At 42.5% G+C, this 21,957-nt stretch overlaps 1 protein-coding gene across 5 annotated transcripts in view; it reads right to left on the reverse strand.

The window, feature by feature from the left end:
• Positions 1-4,470: 4,470 nt before the first annotated feature.
• LOC309688687 (MAM domain-containing glycosylphosphatidylinositol anchor protein 2) overlaps positions 4,471-21,957 on the reverse strand; it is a 201,327-nt gene continuing 183,840 nt past the window's right edge. For all 5 annotated transcript variants that reach the window (XM_082504586.1, XM_082504585.1, XM_082504584.1 and 2 more), the window contains exons 16-18: positions 14,364-14,494; positions 13,768-13,864; positions 4,471-11,316 (exon numbers count right to left, since the gene is read on the reverse strand). In XM_082504586.1, coding sequence (XP_082360712.1) covers positions 11,228-11,316; positions 13,768-13,864; positions 14,364-14,494 — 317 coding nt within the window. In that variant the 3' untranslated portion in view covers positions 4,471-11,227. The remainder of the gene's footprint in view (positions 11,317-13,767; positions 13,865-14,363; positions 14,495-21,957) is intronic.

Consider the following 21,957-nt stretch of genomic DNA (forward strand, 5'->3'; position numbering starts at 1 on the left):
CTGACCCCAGCCCAGCAGTCAAACCCTGAACTTCAAAGAGGTGAGCACTCAGACTGCAACCTCTATTTTCATCTTTGCTTTGTGTTCTTGGCTTTGTATTGATACCTAAATACTAAATGTCACATGAGATAGATTACTTTTTTGAGTCCAACACTCATCACAACAAAGAGTGGAAATACTTATGAAGGAGTCGCTCTCATGACCCATCCAGTGACATCACTCTCTGGCCAATCAGTGGCATCCAGTCTGTTGACATCAGCTCAACAAACTGGATGTCTGTCGGCTCAGCTGGAGCCCAGGCTGAGTAGGTACTAAAAAAATACCTGGTAACTAGAGATGGGTATCGTTTAGGTTTTATCCGATACCAGTACCAAACCGTACAAAATACAAAAAACATTTCTAAAAGACAAACAAATATTCATATAACAGAAAATGAACAGTGGGTAACGACAGCGAGACCTGGAGGGGCGTGATTGGGAGGAACGGCCTCCCTGATCTGAACCCGAGCGGTGCTCTGTTATTGGACTTCTGTGCTAATCATAGTTTGGCCATAACGAACACCCTGTTTGAACATAAGAGTGTCCATAAGTGCACGTGGCACCAGGATGCTCTAGGCCGTAGGTCGATGATCGATTTTGTAATCGTATCAGCAGACCTGCGACCATATGTTCTGGACACTCGGGTAAAGAGAGGGGCTGAGCTGTCAACTGATCACCACCTGGTGGTGAGTTGGATCAGGTGGCGGGGGAAGACGCTGGACAGACCTGGTGCACCTAAACGCGTAGTGAGGGTGTGCTGGGAACGTCTAGCAGAGGCCCCAGTCCGCGAGATCTTCAACGCACACCTCCGGCAGAGCTTCAACAGCATTCCGAGGGAGACTGGGGACATTGAGTCCGAATGGACCATGTTCAGCGTCTCCATTGCCGAAGCTGCTGCATTGAGCTGCGGCCGCAAGGTGGTTGGTGCCTGCCGTGGTGGTAATCCCCGAACCAAATGGTGGACACCAGAGGTGAAGGGAGCCACCAGGCTGAAAAAGGAGTCCTATCGGGCTTGGTTAGCCTGTGGGACTCCGGAGGCAGCCGACAGGTATCGACAGGCCAAGCGGAATGCGGCTCGGGCAGTGGCTGAAGCAAAAACTCGGGTGTGGGAGGAGTTCGGAGAGGCCATGGAAAAAGACTTTCAGGCTGCCTCGAAGAGATTCTGGCAAACCGTCAGACGTCTCAGGAGGGGAAAGCGGTGCTCTACCTGCACTGTGTATAGTGCTGGCGGAGCGCTGCTGACGTCGACTGAGAAAATTGTCAGGCGGTGGAAGGAATACTTCGAGGACCTCCTTAATCCCACTGACACGTCTTCCGAGGAGGAAGCAGAGTCTGGGGATGAGGGGAATGACCCGCCAATTTCCGGGAGCGAGGTCACTGAGGCAGTTAAACAACTCCTTGGTGGCAGAGCCCCTGGTGTTGATGAGGTCCGCCCCGAGTTCCTGAAGGCTCTGGACGTTGTAGGGCTGTCCTGGTTGACACGCCTCTGCAATGTTGCGTGGAGATCAGGGGCAGTACCTGTGGACTGGCAGACCGGGGTGGTGGTCCCCATCTTCAAGAAAGGGGACCGGAGGGTGTGTTCCAACTACAGGGGGATCACACTCCTCAGCCTCCCTGGGAAAGTCTATGCCAGGGTGCTGGAAAGGAGAGTTCGTCCGTTAGTCGAACCTCGGATACAGGAGGAACAATGCGGTTTTCGTCCTGGTCGCGGAACACTGGACCAGCTCTTTATCCTCTCCAGGATACTTGAGGGTGCATGGGAGTTTGCCCAACCAGTCTACATGTGTTTTGTGGACTTGGAGAAGGCATTCGACCGTGTCCCTCGGGGTGTCCTGTGGGAGGTGTTGCGGGAATATGGGGTGTCTGGCCCATTGCTACGGGCCATTCGATCCCTATACAACCGTTGCAAGAGCTTGGTTCGCATTGCCGGCAATAAGTCGGACTCGTTCCCGGTGGGTGATGGGCTCCGCCAGGGCTGCCCTTTGTCTCCGGTTCTGTTCATAATTTTTACAGGACAGGATTTCTAGGCGCAGCCAAGTGGCGGAGGGCTTTCGCTTTGGTGGCCTCAGAATCTCATCTCTGATTTTTGCAGATGATGTGGTTCTGTTGGCTTCATCGGGTGAGGGCCTCCAGCTCGCACTGGAGCGGTTCGCAGCCGAGTGTGAAGCAGCGGGAATGAGGATCAGCACCTCCAAATCTGAGGCCATGGTTCTCAACCGGAAAAGGGTGGAGTGCCCACTCCGGGTCGGGGATGAGTTCCTGCCCCAAGTGGAGGAGTTCAAGTATCTCGGGGTCTTGTTCGCGAGTGATGGGAGAAGGGAGCCGGAGATCGACAGACGGATTGGGGCTGCAGCTGCAGTAATGCGGACGCTGCACCGGTCCGTCGTGGTGAAGAGGGAGCTGAGTGTAAAAGCGAAGCTCTCAATTTACCGGTCCATCTACGTCCCTACCCTCACCTATGGCCACGAGCTGTGGGTAGTGACCGAAAGAACGAGATCGCGGATACAAGCGGCAGAAATGAGCTTCCTCCGAAGGGTGGCTGGCCTCTCCCTTAGAGATAGGGTGAGAAGTTCGGCCATCCGGGAGGGGCTCAGAGTAGAGCAGCTGCTGCTCCACATCGAAAGGAGCCAGCTGAGGTGGTTCGGGCATCTGACAAGGATGCCCCCTGGGCGCCTCCTGGGTGAGGTGTTCCAGGCATGTCCCACCGGGAGGAGGCCCCGGGGCAGACCCAGGACACGCTGGAGAGATTATATCTCTCGGCTGGCCTGGGAACACCTTGGTATTCCCCCGGATAAGCTGGAGGAGGTGGCTGGGGAGAGGGAGGTCTGGGCCTCTTTGCTTAGGCTGCTGCCCCCGCGACCTGGCCCCGGACAAAGCGGATGAAAAATGGATGGATGGACAGTACCAAACCGGTACGTTTGAAACGGTGCCGGTGCTTAAACGGTGCTCAAACCGGTGCTTAAAGAATGGAGAACACAAAATTTGTCCAAAAACCTCTCATGTTCAGTTGTTTTTTTGTGAAAAGATAACAATGTTAGCCTTTTCTGCAGCTATAGGGCATATATGGTATCACTCTTGGCTGGAAGCAGTGCTTAAACAATGGAAAAAAAACCCAACTTTGTCCAAAAACCTCTGTTTCCCAGTTTTTCTTTGGTCATTTCAGCCTTTTTGGCCAGGGTGAAGGGAGTATCTGCCATCAAACAAGAAGACAGCCGCATGTAACTACGACGGTGTTTGCTAGTTCACCTTATATGCTTTAATGTAATAACGTGGTTAGCCTACTCAACGTAAATTACACACAAACAACATTAAGCTACTCACGCAGAGAAGAACGGCTGCTGCTGCCATCGTCATCCGTCATCATTTCTGCTACACTGGCAGGGCTAGGGGCCAGGACTCTTCTCTTCGGGTTTTGGGGGGATGTTGCTAACTCCGGGCCCGATAACAGGCACCACACCTGCAGTAGATGTGCTCAGTGTGAGGTCTCACAGCAGTCTATCAAATACGGTGCATTTCTCGGCTTTTAAAAAAACGCTATGCGTCGCCAGGTGTTTCATCGGATTTGAGGTGTTACCTCCTTTGCACACCTGGGCCTGCCTACTATCCTCGGAAATGTAAAATGATTGGCTAGAATCTAAAGTGTATCACATCTCAGGAAAAAAAAAGCACTGAAATGAAGCACCGAAATGTGCGCTGCTTTCCGGTCTGGTTACTACCGTTTATGTCACAACCGGTGCCATCATGGCACCGGATACCGGTACCCATCCCTACTGGTAACAGGTATTATCACTGAGTGGAAACCCTAAAAGCTAGATGAGTTCAGCCCAGTAGATACTATTGGGGAAGAGGTTTGTTACCTGTGTTAATAGGAAACTTTTGAATTCCACACAGTGTTACAATAAAAAAAAGTTTTGTTGTTTTTCTCTTCAGTATTTCAAAGTCATTCCAGTCTGCGTTCAATACAGCAGCTTCTGCTCAGGCTGCCACTCTATAAGCTTTCCTCGCTCAGGAGGCCCCTGCTGACTAAACTTTGGATGACTTTCAAGTCCCCCCCCACACACCATTGTTACGCCTCTGTCTTTCCTTCAGATGTCCTTTTCTCGCCACAATCAACTTGCATGCTCTCAACTGTGAGAGGAAAACAAGCACAGAAGAACCACAAACTGGGAAGTACTGTCAAAGGAACAATTTGCACAACACAAAAGCTTTTGTTGAAAGTCCTTTGAGTGGGAGACAGGTGGTCACTGTGGGAATAACTTGGCTTTCTCTTTGAAAAACTATAGGGACAGGAGTGTCGAGTACTGACTAGACACGGGAACAAGAGGATTTGTGTTAAAGCATTCAGCACATAACACAGCACATTCTGTTCCTCGTCATTATATCCTTGTCTTGTAAATTCTCACAAAGCACATAAAATATTCCTTGTCTTTATTTTTTCATTAGTTGCAGGTATGGCACAAAAAAAAAAAGGATGATAAATCCAAAGAAATACAGTGGAGGAAAAAAAGTAAAAGAAGCCTGATCATATATAAATATAGAGCACAAAACAGAGAAGAGTGACAGGTCATCATTACAGGGTGTTGGCACAGAACAAGATAAATAACATCACTGAAACACAGCCTTCTCAACAACCTTGATATTACAGCATCAAATTTCATTATTTCCCGGGGTCTTTCCAAGAATGAAGTTGGGGGTGGGGGTGGCTTTCAGTGCTGGCAAACGTCTTCATTTTGTCACCTGCATGCAGTCAGCTTCACCGATGGTAAATAACCAGAGCCTGCGAGTGCTTTGCTTCAGCTTGGTTTGTGATTTCTGATCAGAACGGAAAGGAGAGGAAAGCCATCGACAGGCAGCCCGATTCACTCCAATAAAGGGGAAAGTTGGTGCCAAAAGGTGGCAGCTTTCCCGCTGGTAACGTTGACACACTGAGGAGCCGTGCCATCAAATAGTGACATCCCGCTTCTTTCCTGTAAGAGTAAAATGAAATCTTTGAAATGTGTCTGCCTTGTCCAGTTATTTAGCGAGGCTGCTGTTGAGAAATCACTCATGACTGCCAAAATCAGACAGCATGGAAGCTACTGCAGTAAGGTAGACATTTTACTATAAAAAAATACACACACAGAAAACTGGGTAGTACGTTTCAAGTTTAAGGTGACGGACATTTAGCTCCTCTTTGAGTCTGTTAAACTAATATTTATCTGAATGCCAAAAAACCTCTGCGTCTGCCAATTTTGCCAGTACTGGTTGAGCCTTACTGCAGTACCAACCCCCCCCCCCCCCCCCCATTGGCACCCATTCTCTTTGCTGAATCAGTACCAAGAAAGCAGGGTTGTGTGTATAGTGATAATTAGGGCTAACAGCTGCAATTATATCGTGCTAGTGCAACTGAATAATTGTTTTTCTTTAGGGGAGCTAATAGCACAATGAATGGCACGATGTGACAAAGCCCTTCTTAGGTTGAACAGAAAATGAGAACATTTCCACTCAGAGAGAAATGTTGGCACTGTTCCTTTTAGAAACCCTCAAAGCACCAGGTGATAAGTGGTTAACTACAAGGTAAGATTAACAATTTTCTAGGCGTTTATAGCCACAATTTAGAAGGCAAAATTAAAAATTATACGCGAATGTCTAAAATATTTAAAAAAGAAACTTTGGGATCAAATGAGAGTTGGAAACTAGTTTAGCTGCATAACTGAACAGGACTCCATTCTTTAACCTAAGATCTTTTCCCACAAGTAGTATATTGCGAGGTATGCACTTTCTGGGAATTAAGGCAATTCTTTGTTATAAATCACATATTGTCACATAGCAACGAGTCATGGTTCTATTCACATGGATAAACTTTAATCAAATTTAGCAAAGAACTGAGAAATTGTTTTAACATATTGCCAGCAATTGTGTTCAATCTGTGGCCTGCACAATCTGTGACAGACCACAACCTTAAATGCTACAGTACCTCCATTTCAGTGGTATTAATGCTTACTGGGTACATTCATGCACAACTGCATTATTCATTCATGTATTCATCAATGCATAAATGATTTTCTTTGTAAGAACTCAAGATAGAACAGCATTGAAAACTTTGCTTTCTTAATACTGCGAGACACCACCCCAGCTGACATTAGGTCATTGACTGTCCAGTTGAATGAAAGACCGGTACGTATAATTTTTGTTACACAAGGCAAACCAAACGTGTCATCTAATCAGGGAGGAGGGTGAAACTGCAGTCTAAGACAACAAACAGCATCTCTGTAAGATGCACTGCAGCCTGCTCTCCTCTCCCAACAACCAAATGTTTATTGCCTTTTCCATGCAATAAAAACTGACTTGTGATGCTTATTTTACTAGTGTTACAAAAGTAAAAAAAAAAGAGAGGCAATTTCTAATGTATGCTGTGACCAACACGACGTAATGCAATGCATTACAGCCGGGCCAAACACCTTATTGGTAACGAGCCGTATTTATCATGACTGCAGGCTTTAGTACTTCAGCTCTGAGCCTCCAACTCCGAGGCTGTTTTCTAGTGGGTTTGATTGCCGCATACTGAAAGGAAAACATAACGGAATCAAAAAACAAACAAAAAAAACCCCACATAACACCCAAGCTTCAAAAAAGGACCTTGGAGTGAAACTATGTTTCAGTGAGAGGAACGTGAAAATGACTATTTAGAGAAAAGGGGAGTAAAGATAGAAAATTAACTGCACGTTTTTCATAAAAATGCACCAATGTAGGATTAAGCAGCTGCTGCTGCACACAGAGGGAGATGAATCGGGTTATAAGGGCTTACCTGTAATGTAGGATATAACTATTGAGCAGACAATAAATATAGCAAGCATCACTTCCGGCATGTGGTATGCTTAAGTATTGCATGATTTTTGACTTTTATTATATTGCAGTACCTATGGTATTCCAATTATTGCACATCATGCTACAAAAAAAGGTTTATGACAAAAGTCACTTAAAAACATATGGCACTAATACCGCAACTAATAAAACAGCTGGAACAAACAGCTAATGTCATGGGTCCGGATACAGCGATAAATAACAAAACACTTGGCAAATGCAGTCACGTTAAGCTGCAGCACCTAAACTAATCTTGAAACAACTCATTTCCCCTTCTTCCTTTAAGAATACTTCACACCTTCTGCCAACACAGACACTTCTTATCATCAAAATAAAGTCGGTAAACACTCTACACTAAGAAAGTGTCACACAACACTGTTTACATGTTCAAAACTGTTAATCCCCCCCCCCCTCAATTGTACTTGGAGGACTTTTATCAAGGAAGAGAGCACAGCTGAGTGTGAGCTACTCACTAGCCTTACGTCCCTCAAAGGGCAGACACACGCACAAAGGGTGTGTGTGTCTGCACAGAAATGGAAATCAAAGGCACAGCGAGAACTGCGAGAGCATGGAAATAAACAATGATCCTTTTGGCAGTATAATTTCCGCCACTATTCGCCAGCCTTTTCTCAACCCGAGTGAATTTTTTTAATTTGCATGAATGTACCCAATATGCATAAAAAAATGAAATATATTTATATATATAATGCACCATGAAACAAAAACAGAAATGAGGTCTGCCACCCGTAAATCTAATATACACAAAGAAGATAAACAGGAGTTTTGCATACTTTTGGTTGTTATTTTAAAGCAATAATTTGACATTTTAGGAGGAAAACAAAAAAAACCAAAAACATTTTTTGACCAGAGGAGATTAAATTTTTTTTTCATTTACTATGAACAGAGCACCAGCCAGTTAGCAGAGCACAATGGCTGGACACAGGAGAAAAGAGGAAGCCTGGCTCTATCCAAAGATTACAAAACATGACTGCCAGCACTTCAGCTTGCTAATTACCTCATTAAATCTCTTGTTTAATGCTAAGTCTAAATACAACAGTTGGTGGTCTTACAGTGATGGGTTGGCCTATTTGGGAGCTTTGATGGCCAATGACTTCCTGTTGTTTCGACTCATTGTTTTAACATGATTTTTTTAGCAATTACGGAAACATGATATGCCATGATGAACTTCAGAGGTGCTGGTTGATTGCTTTAGTTACCCGTGCACAGATCCAGCTTACCTGATTTCCCTTATTAGGTCACACTCTGCAAGCCTGTTTCCCAAAATGCCAAATTGTTCCTTTAAACCTTTGAGTAATCTGTCAGTATATCGTATTCTTCTCATTTGCTGAGCTTTTGTTCTCACTGTGAATCGACCAGGTACTCCAGGATGTAAAAGGAACAGTCACCAGCACATCTTGAACTCATATCCATACTTAATAACAGTGACGATTTGAACGGGGCACTTTGGCACTTGTCATTACCTACTATATCACCGGAGGATATAGCAACTAGCTAATGGAGATTGTATCTGAAATTATATTATTTGGAAACTGTCAAAGTCTGTGTCAAAGTCAGACATACTTGATGTTCTTGATGTGTCCAAAACAACCTATAAAAGTCTGAAAGTTCTCATCATCAAAAGCACACAGAAAACATATGTTTTAGTAAGACAATACACCTAGTAAAGAACTCCCAAGAACTCCATTTACATTCAGTGTGATCCTAAACCTTGAAATGAAAATGTCTGAGATTAAAAAAAAAAACAAGAAGAAGAAGAAGAAAACAAAGAAAACAGGAATGGAGAGCAGATATTATCTGTGATCTCTGTAGTAACATCACACAGATTGTAACAATATTGTTAAGATGCCCTGAAATGCTCATCATTCTGCTCTGTTTTGATTAGCATATTTATCTTCTTTACATGTATCAGTTTCTTATCACACCTATTGTACACAGCTTGATGCTCACGCATGTACACTACCCACTCTGACTAACCCAGGCTTCCACTGAAGAGGCTACATATAGTGAACCACAACACCAAAATGAACCTTTACCCAGTTAATTTGCTTTCTCCGCCGGGTTTCCTTTTTTGTTCTTTAATGCTGTGGTTGCACTTTAAATAAGAAGATACCGAGTTTTTTAAAAAACCCCAAAACAAAGTTCAATTTTCAGTTTTGTTGCAGAGAGCGGAAAAGCCTGAATTTGTGGGAGTAGGTCACATATGTGCGAGAGAAATATAAAATGGATTTTAATATGCTGAACTGTATGTTGTGCTTCCTGTACTCCAACATAAACATATATCATAAACCTTTGAATAGAGCTTCTTTAACATTTACAAGTTATACATTTACCAAATTGGTTTGCTTCTTTTGCTTCCACCAGCTTTGATATTTCAGCAAATGCAAAGGGAGACAACAAGAAGTAAAAGGAAGTTAAGTCATCTTTAACAGAAAAAAATGAAAATAAATAAAATAAGAAACAAGACACAAGTCCTCAAAAACGTTTGTCATAACCAACAATGAACGGAATTTTTCATTTTCTTATTTTCTCTTTTTTACAATACATGTTTTTTTTTTTAAAAACCCCGCTGGTTAAGGTTATGGTCTCAGGTAGATCTTCCACAGTCAATCTTCACAGTTTGTGTAAAAGCAGAGAAACATTCTCGCTAGAGTAATAAAATATCATGACTATTATTATGGTCATTATTATCTTTTATTCTCGTATTGTTCCATAGAAATGGTGGAGGATAGGGGTGAGGCGTGTCACCCTAATGAAGCGCCTGCAGTCCCAAAGTTCCTGCTCTCCTCCCTGTACAACGCAATGTTTTATTCAGCAGTTGTTCTTTTGTTTTGTTAAAAAAAAATCTTGCCCGCAGGGGAGGAGAACTGTGGGAATGGAGAGTGGGGTAGTCATTCGGTGAAGTGTCTTTATCCTCCTCTATGATCTTAAACTGTTTTCCTGCACAAGACAACCCCCCCCAAAACCTCCCCCCCACAAAAACAGAACAAACAAGGAAATAACAAAAAAGGATCCAGAGCCTCACTTTGACCGTTGCCACTCTTTTTTCTTTTTCGTAATCCAAATTGTTTCCAAACCTGTGCTCAGGGTCTGCCAGCACTGCCTGGTTGGCTGCCCTCACATGAAACTGTGCATAGGCATAGGCTTAAGTGCATGCACACACAAAAACGCGCACTGATACTCGCGGGCGACTGCTCCGTCGGGAGTAAAATCCGGACGCGGCACAACCCCCTCTCTCGATCTTGAACGCGCCTTGCCCTCCCATCAGCACTTGTGGGGCAAAAGAAACATGTAGAAAATAGCCCATCAGAGGAAACATGAACAGAGACTTGTTTGATGTCGATTAACACCCAGGCTCACGATTCGGTTTGTAATCTGAAGGCACTTTGTTTCATGGCAGAAAGTAAAGTGGCTTCTGTTCCACAGGCAGACCGCTGACTGAATATTCGAGTGGGGCCTCGCTAATCGGACCTTCCTCTACTCTCTGCCTGTTTTTCCTCTCCCTCCTCTGCTTTGTCTCCTTCTCATTTTTAAGCTCGAACGTCTCTCTGCCTTCCAGTCCACCTGTCTACACCTCTGCTGAGCCTTCTGCTCTTATTGTTCTGCCACCATACCGTCAGTTGGCCACTTGGACTCGTGAGCACAGTGTTAAAAGATACGTAGGCAGCTACAGGGGAGTAAGCAGACAGAACTAAATGTTGTCGGAGTCCTTGTCTTTCTACAGTACAGCACCGAGCAGATAAAGAAATGCCAAAGAATGACACGAGGCTGGGCTAAAGTGAAAAACAAGTGTCGGGGATTGGCATCTGGTGCAAGAAAATGGAGATAAAGATACACAGAGAAAGGTCTGATTGAATGTATTGATAAGCAGGGAAATGTTACTTCATATTCAAAAAGTCAGCAGTGTCTGTATTTCCTTCCGTCGTCGAAGGAAGCTTTCCGGCGCCTCATGAAATGGTTCTTGTGCTTTACAAACTACCCTCCCACGATGCTTGTGATCTCCTCCGCCGGTCCGGGCTCATTCGTCGCCGACCTGCCTTTGTGCTCGTAAAGACGTCCAGAGTTCTGCGTCAGCGGGTGTTTTTCTGTAAAAGAGGTCTCTTTAAAAAAAATGTAGCGCATCTTCTTTATTTACTTTTTGTGTAACTTTTTAATCACTTATTTTTTCTCTCTTGCTCATTTAATAACTGCGGCCTTTCTGTGGTCTGCAGTCCATGGGGGGACCCCGCTGCTTTCAGGATGCATGAATCTTTGGTGATTGGATGTTGAGGGTACAGCTCACAGACGGCGGCTCTGAATATTCGCCTCTGAGATGATGGAGAAATGGGTCACCTTTGACCTTCCAGGAGGGTCAGCACCAAGGTGACACATAGCAGCCATATATGGCAGGATGTGGACAGAGCCTTGGCGCTGAGATCTAAATGGGGGGGGAAGAAATAAGCAAACATTTCAATACAAACATGGGAAGATAAGTGGTGAAGGGAATACTGATTTTATTACTCATACTATTTAATATGGCTTTATCCATCTGTAGCATGCTGATTCACTTCAGAAATATGTTGAGTGTGTTGAATACTAAAGCTCTTCCATTTAGCCAAATACAAGACTATGCATACAGAAATATTACTAACTCAGCAGTCATGAAAGAGCTATAACATCATGATTATCCCTGTGGCTTTCACTATCTTTTAATGAGCTTTTAACTAGTAAATAATGGGCTGTTACCAGCAAAGAGCTCTGCTGCTTAAAGCTAATGAGTTGCTTGGTAACCACAACAATTGGTCAGTTCAGCTTAAAGATCTGAAGATTCGGTGTGCAGACGTAAAAGTCAAATTAATGCTCTTATCTAACATCTGTGCATGAGGCTGCAGTGCTCAGCATTGTGTTTGTGCGATGTTTTTGTTCTGTTTCTGTTCTGGGCTTTAGGTTAAATGGTGATATTAAATTCACTACATACAGCTGAGGTCAGAAGTTTAAATACACTCACCATGGGGATGAATGTCATGGTAATTATGGGCTTTTAATGATTTCTTTAAAATGATTAGACAGCATACATCTTTAATTACTGAAAAACAAGAACTGGATGCACAAGTTTTAAATGATTTTGAATTTTCTCTAATCTACACAGGGTCCAAATTATATATACACATACGTAGACCACCACTTTGGACTAGCAATTTGCACTTTGGTGAGACACTTCATTAGACAGCAACAAGCTTCCAGTGTGATTCTGGTTGGATATCTGAGCGTTCTTCTTGGCGGGATTTGCAAGATCCTTTTAAATTGTGTGGTTTCCTGGCACAGTCCTGGCTTTTAAGCATAATCTACATTCAAGAAGTTTAATGTTAGCCTGCTTTATCCATTCCAAAACCAATTTTGATATGTGTTTAGGACCATTTGGAGGTAGTTTATTATTTTATCAACTTAGTGCAGTTTCCACTTCATGGCGGGCTTGAGCATTGGTGGTTCCTGGGTTGTTCGTTAACATCCTAACCAATTTCCTATCATCTCAGAATCACACTTTGGGTCTTGTACTTATGTATAATTGTTCAAACTGATTATGCGCAGTTGTTTGGAAAGGGCCCATTAAGCTTCTGAAATAGCCTTTCCAAAACCCCGACCTCAACACTAGTCAAAATTTGAGGACTATGCTTAAAAGCGAGGTCTGTGCCCACAAACCAACTAATTTAAATGAACTCTACTAATTATGCTAAAATAGGTGGTCAAATATCCAAGCAGAATTATACCAGAAGCTTGTTGATGGCTTCTAAAAGTGTTTGGTCGAGGTGCAACGTGGCAAGGGACAAGAAGCCCCAAATTAAAAGCCCCAAATTAAAATTACATTCATGTGTATGTAAACTCCTAACCACAAATGAAGATGACTGTGAGGGATTCAGTACTATCACAGGTGTATCCCATGTCTTTCCTAAAGTAAGCTGGGTGGCTCCAGAACACCCTGCCCACAATAGCTGGATAAATGGTAAAGCTGGATCTCCTGCTGTGCAAGAAAGCAAATATACGTTTTCTCCCATATGTTTGCTACTAACTTCTTTGAACAAATCCTAAAACAGACACAATGTAGCATTTTTCTTTCTGAGCTGGAAAATCAGTCAGAAGTCATCTCTCATCATTCCTCACGACATCTTGCTCAGTTTCCCCCTCTCACATCACGCCGAATCATGTAAGATTCATTGCGTGAGATTGAATTGCATAATTCATAACATTACTCTGTCCTCAGCCCGGGCGACTACTCCTTTACTTCCAAAATGAATTAATGCTGTCGCTTTGAATCATAATGCACCCAAATGAAAAATAACCTATACAATAACAAACTCGCAGCAACAAAAACAATGCATCTTGCGGACCGAGATCACTGTCTCTGATTGCTGTTAGATGGGCAGTTATTTTCCACCACGGACGTGAAAAATGAAAACAGATTATCTTGATTCATTTATGGCATGTTAAAGAGATGTCTAAGTCTGAACGGCTTTTGGAAATAATTCCTGCAGAATAAATAACGGGAATTAAATCAAGGAAACTGTATTTGTCTGCCAACCAATAATGCCCTGTCAATTGCAGGCCATTTTCCGTGTCCTGTTTTCTGTTTTTTACCTTCTGTTTGTTCCAGCAGCGCAATTACAGTACTCCACTCAGCCAGCGCGGCTATCATTCATGTGATTACACACCCTGTTGCCATGGCAACCATGCTTTCCCCATGAGATGGTCGTTTTATGCTGCCAGCTGTCTAAGATTAGATCCTCTCTCATAAATCTGAACCTTGTCCGGTGAGGTAGAGAGAGAGTACCTGGGACTTAGATAAGAGGGACAGAGGAGAGGATGGAGGAGGCGGATGCGTGGTGCTACTCACTGGGCGGCGGGTCTCGACACTCCCCTTCCTCCAGCGTGATATCATCAATAGCAATGTCTCCTTCAATGCCTGGTCCCCGAATCCCTTGAAGTACGACCTACAGAGAGTAGCACAAGTCATTATATTGAATCTTGAGAGACCAAAAAACCAACAAAAATAAAGAACAGGAAAAAAAGGGAAATTTGAACTGCAGTAAGATAAAGACTGAGTCAGTGCACAGTGTAATTTAGCTAAATTACACCTGGGAAAAAAACCCTTAAAAAACACAACAGCAGGTGGCAAGTATTTGCTTATAATGTCACAAAATTTAAAACCAAGACTGTTGGAAGCTGCAACTAAAGTTACCTATTTTACAACTAAAGCTGTAAAAATGATGGAAGTTCTGCAGCTTTCCATCATCCACTCACAAAGTTCAGGCTTCCTGATGGAAATGAGCGTCATACCAGACATTTTGTGGGAATGCCGGCTACTTCTCACAGCTACATCAGTGTTTAGCCCCCAGGGAAACCAATACCACACAAACACAGGCAAAGAAGAAAATAGAGGGCACCGAGGGAAACGCTACTGCATATTGAATGAAAGTTTTTTAGGCTCACCTGGAAAGACGATGTTGGGTGGATGCTTACTTTGGCCTGCTTCCAGCGGTCACCTTGATTGCCACTTAGCGACCACACGAGGCCTTCTGAAGCCGTTTGACCCTTTTGCTTTAGGAATGCATTTAGCGTTCCTGCATTGAGGAGAGAGACAGTTGGACTGTTGCCAAAACATTTTCTAATGGCTCAAAAGAAAGTATTCATATCTTGGAATTACGACTTAATAATCATTATATGTTTTCATTTTATAGTGCTAACTCCTTTTGTCCTACATTTAAACTACTTCCTCTATATTATGCCCCAAATGACAACTCACTATTATTTAATTTAAGTAGGTCATTAGAAATTAAGGTAACTGGTCGATTGTAGCCACCTCTCAGCAGTACATGAAATCCATGTGAGGGGACAATTAGGGTGTGCAAGTGGAGGGTGAATCCCATATGTTTATGTTGGAGTAACAAATATATGTATGCTTTTGCAGAGACATTCGATAGGGTATACGTTCTGCAAAGTTTAAAATTTAAGGAGCAGCAGGCAGAAAAGAAATGGAAAAAAATAGAAAAATAGCAGAATTCCAAAAACAGAGAGCCGTCTTCCAAGAGCTGCCCTTCTTTAAGCCACAGTTACAGGTAAGTACATCTGCTTTAAATACCTTTTCAACTTTATATTGACTATTGAATTCTTCATTTTCACCAGGTGACAGTCCTTTGTTGGACATATTACCACACTTGGTTTTACCGTGCTATGCAGCCTTTTTTAAACCCAATATCACGGCAAAGCGTTGAATGGACACGGTGGACCGGCATGTCTATTACACGTTTTGCCAGGATACTGGGTTGCTTTTTCTGCTCCTTACAGTGCTTTATTGTTCTAAAGTGATCTGATATGAAAAGATCCGTTACAAGGCAAAGACTGCTGTCACAGGCTTGATTTTGTAAAGTCTGACACGCTGTCAGGGGTTCAAGAGTATAGTTCCTTGTAAGATCATTTGAATTACAATATGCCAAAATAGGAACATTTGTCAGCACCAACCACTGTTGTACTTCATGTACAATTCCTTCAAAAAGTAATCAGACATCTTAACGTTTTTATTCATTTTAAAAAGAATAAAATATGCAGTCCACCTGTGATGAACTGATTTGATTGGACATAAAACAATCAAAGGCTCCCAGAAGTCACACTGCATGTGAGAACTAAAACCAAGACATGAGGTCCATGAAGTCTCTGTTGACCTCACAAAGCTGACAATGTTTGGCTGGACAATCAGTTGGTTGACCAGCCAAACTGCAAAGGGTCTTAATCGGGGATGTTCCCAGGAACTGCAGCTAAGTGGTCAAAAGATCTGTGAAGAGATGAGAGAACCAGCCAGTAGGACAACTAACTCAGAAGCAGTGCACAGAGAAGAAGGGAAGAAGTCTTGATTAAAAAGTAAATGAAAGCACTCTTGGAAACTGTCAAATGGCATTTAAAAGACTGAGAATAAAGATGAAATACCCCGTTGCACAATGCTACCATGCAATACCATGGTTCACAGCAGCATCGTGCAATGACAAGCAGACTGCTCTGGGTCAAGGAAAGGATGAAAGCCAGATATCTCAATCAAAACTCTTAAAAAAATCTATTTTACGACAAAAAAAAGCTGCTGCCTTTTTTCTAAGTGGGTCTATATTATACACCACCTGACCATGTACATTAAAGAACTCCGTAGTAATCTGTTCCAGATTAATCCCAAATAAAATTGGGCTTCTGATCTAATATTCACCTGTGTATCCCGCATTTCAGATTTATGTATTCTTCTGAATACGAAGCAGAGCCAAGCAGTAGCAAAGGTTAAACTCAGGTTATATGAATTGATACATCTATTAAGTGTCTGCATGCAAAGATAAATTATTCTCTCGCTCATGATGGTCCAAATTAATTATCACTAAAGGGCAACAAGAATTTCTCGATAAATGGAAATACTTTCCCTCTAGAGGGCAGTTCTTCTGAGTTTATCATTAGTTTCAAACTATTTCTGCCAAGTTTAGTTTTCTTTTTCAGCTCAGCTGGATTTCCACTAAAGCTACAGAAAATAATCCACTGAGTGTCACTGCCAGCTCTATATTACAAAACACAACATGACAGATCTATTTCAGCAGAATTCCTATATCAGTTAACAATAACACAGATGTACTGGGTCTTACTGAGACAGAACAGACTATATACCAAGTCAAAGACTACCCTCAGTGAGGTCTCTTGTCTGGCCCCAGGCTTTGATATAAAACTGTCAGATGATGACACTGAGTGCAACCACTTTTCCCTCCTTTACAAACATACCAATTGTGTGTGTGTGTGTGTGTGTGTGTGTGTGTGTGTGTGTGTGTGTGTGTGTGTGTGTGTGTGTGTGTGTGTGTTTGTGGTATTTCTAATTTGCCATGCTGGAACAGGGAGTGCATGTATGAGAGAGAACATCATCTTTTTTGCAGTGGGCTAACAGGAGCAGCATCCAAAGACTCAAATCAGGTTAGCACTGACACCACAGCAAAGCTCAGTGCGAGCAGTGCTCTGAAGTCAAGTGGATTTCACAAATATGGGAAGCAGCACCTTTGCGTTGACTCAACCAGTGAGGCAAACTTTCATTTGATGCATCTTTGCTTCAGCTAGATGCCTCATTACTGGTAAGCCCCCACCCTGGATAGGTAAAAAAAAAGAAGAAGAGGGAAAGCTACGCTGTTCACACTCTCTCATCAGCACGGTATACACTCCCCCCCCCCGACAGCACAATCTCCATTGAGAGATGAGCTCTTGTACAGAACATGACCCGCGGTTTCATCTCCTGTGGAAGTGTTTAGGATGTAGGAGGATTCTTGCTGAGCTAACTGGCTTACATTTTCTTTGAACTCATAGCGATGTAGGTGGTTATGTCAGTGTCATCACATCCTGAGCAAAGGCATATGCTGTATATTCTTTGGAGTACTTTTTTTTTTTTTTTAAAGGAATACCTTTGGCAGACACTTGTGAAATTTAAAAAGATCTGAGAAGAGAAAGATGTGAGTCTGGTGAACAGTGAAGAACAGCTCCTGGAAATTTTTGCAATTATACAGTGAGGATGGTAGAGAGGTGGATTGAGGTGCTGTACCACCCTCCTTGCTAATGAAAAGATGACTCAGTTGCTTCTCAGAAGGTCAGGCTTAACGCGCGCTTGGTTGGTGTGCTTTGCTCGAGACTTAATCCTATAAACAAATGCGACATGGCCTCCAAAGGCAAACTTTGATGTGCGCTTCAGTAATTAAGTGTGACCTTGTCTCAGGTATCCACCCGCTAGCTAACTATGGAGGAGTTTCTTTGAGCCTGAGCCACTGTTCACATCAGTGCGTAGGCATGACTCTTTATCGACTGATTCTGGCCTTCAGGGATACCGTGCCACAGCCTGACTGTGACTCACGTCAACGGCACCGTGCCAAACAGTACCGAAATCTTCAAATTTCAAGATGGAGCTTTGCCTCACCGGCTGGTTTTTTAAGCCACAGCTTTAAGTGCAAAAAAGAAAAAGAAGAAGAAGCTCTCAATTATTTAAAATGCCAAAATTCCCCCAGATAACAGAAAATATGAAATGCATATATTATTTGGGCAATTTGTCATAAGCATTTACTCCTCTGGGAAGAAAATATCACAAACCAACATTCCTGAGCTTGGGGCAAATGTTTCTCACGGACGGAGAGGCAGAATACCAAATGAAGTGCCGCCATGGAGGATCTGAGCTGGGTTTCAAGTCCTTGACATTTAGCCCATTCATCATAACACGCCACAGTCTGAGCATGGGCCTCACCACAGACGGGGAGGGCAGGAGAAGAGAGGGTCTGGCTGGCGATCAATTTGAGCAAATTGGAAATGTCACGGCCTACTCAACCTCAGCGGGGAGCCGGAGGAGCTCTCATCTCCCTGCTGAGTCGCCCTCCAACACCTCTACCCTTATATTCTCTCCACCTCCCTCGCCTCCTCCTCTCCAGATGTTTGGTCTGGCCCACCTGCCTAGACACTTCCACTCTAGCTCTCCCCTGAGGACACCCGGAATGGAGCCTAAATTTCAGAGCATATGCAAGCCATGTTATCAAGTCCAGTGTAATACTTAATGACTAACCTCTCTCAGCATGTTTTGCTTAATTAAAGATATTGTTCTCCATGTTTTAGAATTAGCATTTTACAGGCACGGTGCTCATGTTTACGCTTTGTTAGTATCTGCATTTCCTATTTCTGCCTTTCGTCCTGTTATCTCGGCTACCTGTTGCTAATTTATTTTCATGTAAGTCCATTACAGAAATTCCAATTGTTAGCTCCAAACACAAAATGGAAATAAGTTAATGGGATGGATATGCTCCTTAGTCAAAGGTGGATTTGTGGATGTAGATAAAAACTTAAGATTATACAAATAAATTATTTAGTCAGTATGTATAAACTAACCATGAACTAAATCACTCATATAAAGTGTCTCACAATATAATGTAAATAAAAACAGAATGCAATGATTTGCAAATCTAATAAACCCACATCTTTAACAAATCAGATGTTTGAACTGAGAAAATGTGATATTTTAAGAAAAATAATAACTCATTTTGGCAGGTTTTCATTGAAAAAGACATTGCAGCATATGCTACTCTAAAACCAGTGTATATCTTTGGGCATGGTGGCTTTCCAGATGTGCAACTGGCTTTTCCATAGTCCGTAATGCACCCACATACCATCTGAGATAGAGAGTTCTGAACTGATAACAGTCCCTTTACTCTTTAGTCCAGAGCATGCGGTGTCCATGTTCTCCAAAAAGAATTTCAATTTGTCTGACCACAGTATGGCCTTGGTCCATTTAAAAAGAGATTTAAAATTGTGTTTCTGGATCATGTCATCATTCGGCTTCTTCTTAACCTGCATTTGTAGACGGCAAGGTGAGCTGTGCTCACAGAAAATGATTTGTGGAAGTGTTCCTGAGCCCACGCAGAGAGAGCCCAGAGATCAGGGGCATCCAGTGTTGACTTTTAACTGTGTCACTTACACGCAAAATTGCTGAGTGCAAGTGAATCTTTTCTGATATGATGTACTGTGTATGAGATATTTAAAATCTTTGCTATTTTATGTTGAGGAACATTATTCTGAAAGAAACTTTCTGCCCCTCTTTACTTCTGAGAAACGATGCCTCTCTTAGATGCACTTTTTTAAAACACTTTTACATGTTGCTGATGCGTTGCGTTGCTACCTAACCTAACTAGTTGCAAAAAGTTGCTCAAGCTGTTTCTTTTCACTTTTCCAGCCTTTTGTTGACCCCGTCCCAACTTTTTTACGATATGTTGCTGCCATCAAATTCCAAATGGGCTATGTTTTTCATGAAACAGTAAAATGTCTCAGTTTAAACATTTTATATACTCTCTGAATGAATAAAATATGGATTTATGAGATCTGCATTTTTACATTTTACACAGCATTCCAATTAAAATTACCTTTGATATCCATTCGTGAGCTTACAAAAATTGAAAGAAACTATTCACAATGACATTTGTGTCTAACAGTGGTTAAACAAGGAGAGCTCATTGTAGATGTCAGCACTTGAATTTGAGTTCATTTAAGGAGACCCCAAGCTGCCGGGGGGAAATGAGTACTCCCAGTTTGGTTGCGGTTAGCTGCTGGAGATTGCTGGCAGTCGCTGTGAAATCAACTGCTAAAGCCCCAGGCGTGCAGGACTAAAGAGCAGTCAGTGTTGGATTTTGCAGACAAGTCAGTGTGTTCCATGCAAACCGGTAGCTGGTAACCACAGCTGTCTGCTAATGGCTACAAAAATCACAAGTAGATTTTCAGTGCAGTTCTTTGTGACTGATTTTATCCAGGGAATTTTTGTCTTTGTAACCAGTGGTTACTAGTGGTGTGCAATACTGCATATTTTGGTATCGATCCGATTCCCATTAAATACGTGTCAGTATCGCCGATATTGATAGCGATACTTTTTAATAAATAAGGTGGATGCGTCATTGAATTGCTAAATCTTAATTAATTTTCATGACCTTAAGTGTTTTTATTATTAAATAGTTGAAACCCAAGACATAATTAGGACAAAGTTTATAATTAAATAGAAAATGCTTTATTATTGTGGCTGGTCTGCGATGCCGCTGCAGGTGATATGGACTCACCTGCACCACATCTAAAATCACGCCTCGCTGGCTTAAAACCTGTGCTCTGCTTGTGTTGCTGTTGTTGGTGGTGATGTGTACGGCTGGCAGCTGGAGAGCTGCAGTTGATGAATGTACTGTTATAGCAACGGTGTGATTATTGTAAGAATAAATGATGTTGCGAAGCATGAAAATGCCACCGGGTCTGTCGTGGTGGTTTAGTTATCAAGTTTTTTTTTTTCAAGAAAAATCTTAAATAAAAAGTGCACACAAATCAGTAAATAAGTTAAAACAAGTACTGCTGAGAAACTATAATACAAAAATTACAATTGAAATTCTAAAGAACTGGTGAAAATATAATATGTAAACAACTTAACAATCCCCAAAGCGTCTAAGTCACGTGACAACGCAAGACTTAAACACAAGGGGGAGCAAAGTGTGCCTGCTCTGCGCTGACACAGGAGCGGCGAGTCGGGCAACCTGGCTGTTTCGTCTTTGCCGAAAGCACAGCATCGCAAACAAGAGCAGAACTTAAAGTAAAGAATCGATCTCACCAGGCTAGTATCGATCCGATACCGATGCCGACTTGGTATCGATACAATCGATATTTGGATTGAGCCGCCCACCACTAGCGGTTACCAGGGGGACCAGTGACTGGTCTCTAGTCCTGTGTCACTGAGGCCTTGATAAAGGGTTGCGTTTTATTACTACTTACAAACTTTACAAAGTCCTGCACTCAGGTCCCTGTCTCAGAGTTTATAACAAAACAGACTTCAAAGGAAACAAAATAGAAGTTGGAGTAAGATATGTGACGCTGAAGAGCCAAGTCAGGTTATTAAAAGGTGAAAAAAGAAGCTGCAGAAGTTGGAGTGTGGAGACCATCAATGTCTTTCTAGGATCCTGAAGTAATTGAAGTCAAATGCTGACTATAAATGTCAAAAAGAGAGGGGAGGTGAGCTGCTGGCCTGTAGCAGTTTCACAGTTTGCTGAATTCCTCTTGAAATTCCTCTCTTGGCAGTTTTTACTGTCACTGATTGATTTTTCTTTCTATACTTTATCTATTTTTAAATATCCTTTTTTCTGTACTAAAATATATTTCAGTGAAATACTATTTTTTTAGCTGCCTATCTCTGCGGGTTATTTCCCTCTGGTTTGGTGTCACTAGAATTTCACTTAAATGGCCTGAAACCAAAATGAGAACACATAAATAATGAGTCGAAGACATCAGTTTTAGTTATCTCACATGAAGAACTTGTGTGGTTAAAAAGTTTTATATTTGATATTGAATATGAATATTTTTAGAAGCACAAAGTACGCTGACTGTTTCCTCTGAGATACTGTGCCTACAATTCTGTCATGTTTTTGGTACATGTGCAATCATGTGAAAACATGTTTTTTCCACAGGACTCTATGCAGTCTTGTGAAAAACAAGTACACCCTTACTGTTTTCCACAGGAATCAAGGCA

The sequence above is a fragment of the Aulonocara stuartgranti genome, assembly GCF_965226115.1.
Source record: "Aulonocara stuartgranti genome assembly, chromosome: 15".
Classification (NCBI taxonomy): Eukaryota; Metazoa; Chordata; class Actinopteri; order Cichliformes; family Cichlidae; genus Aulonocara; species Aulonocara stuartgranti.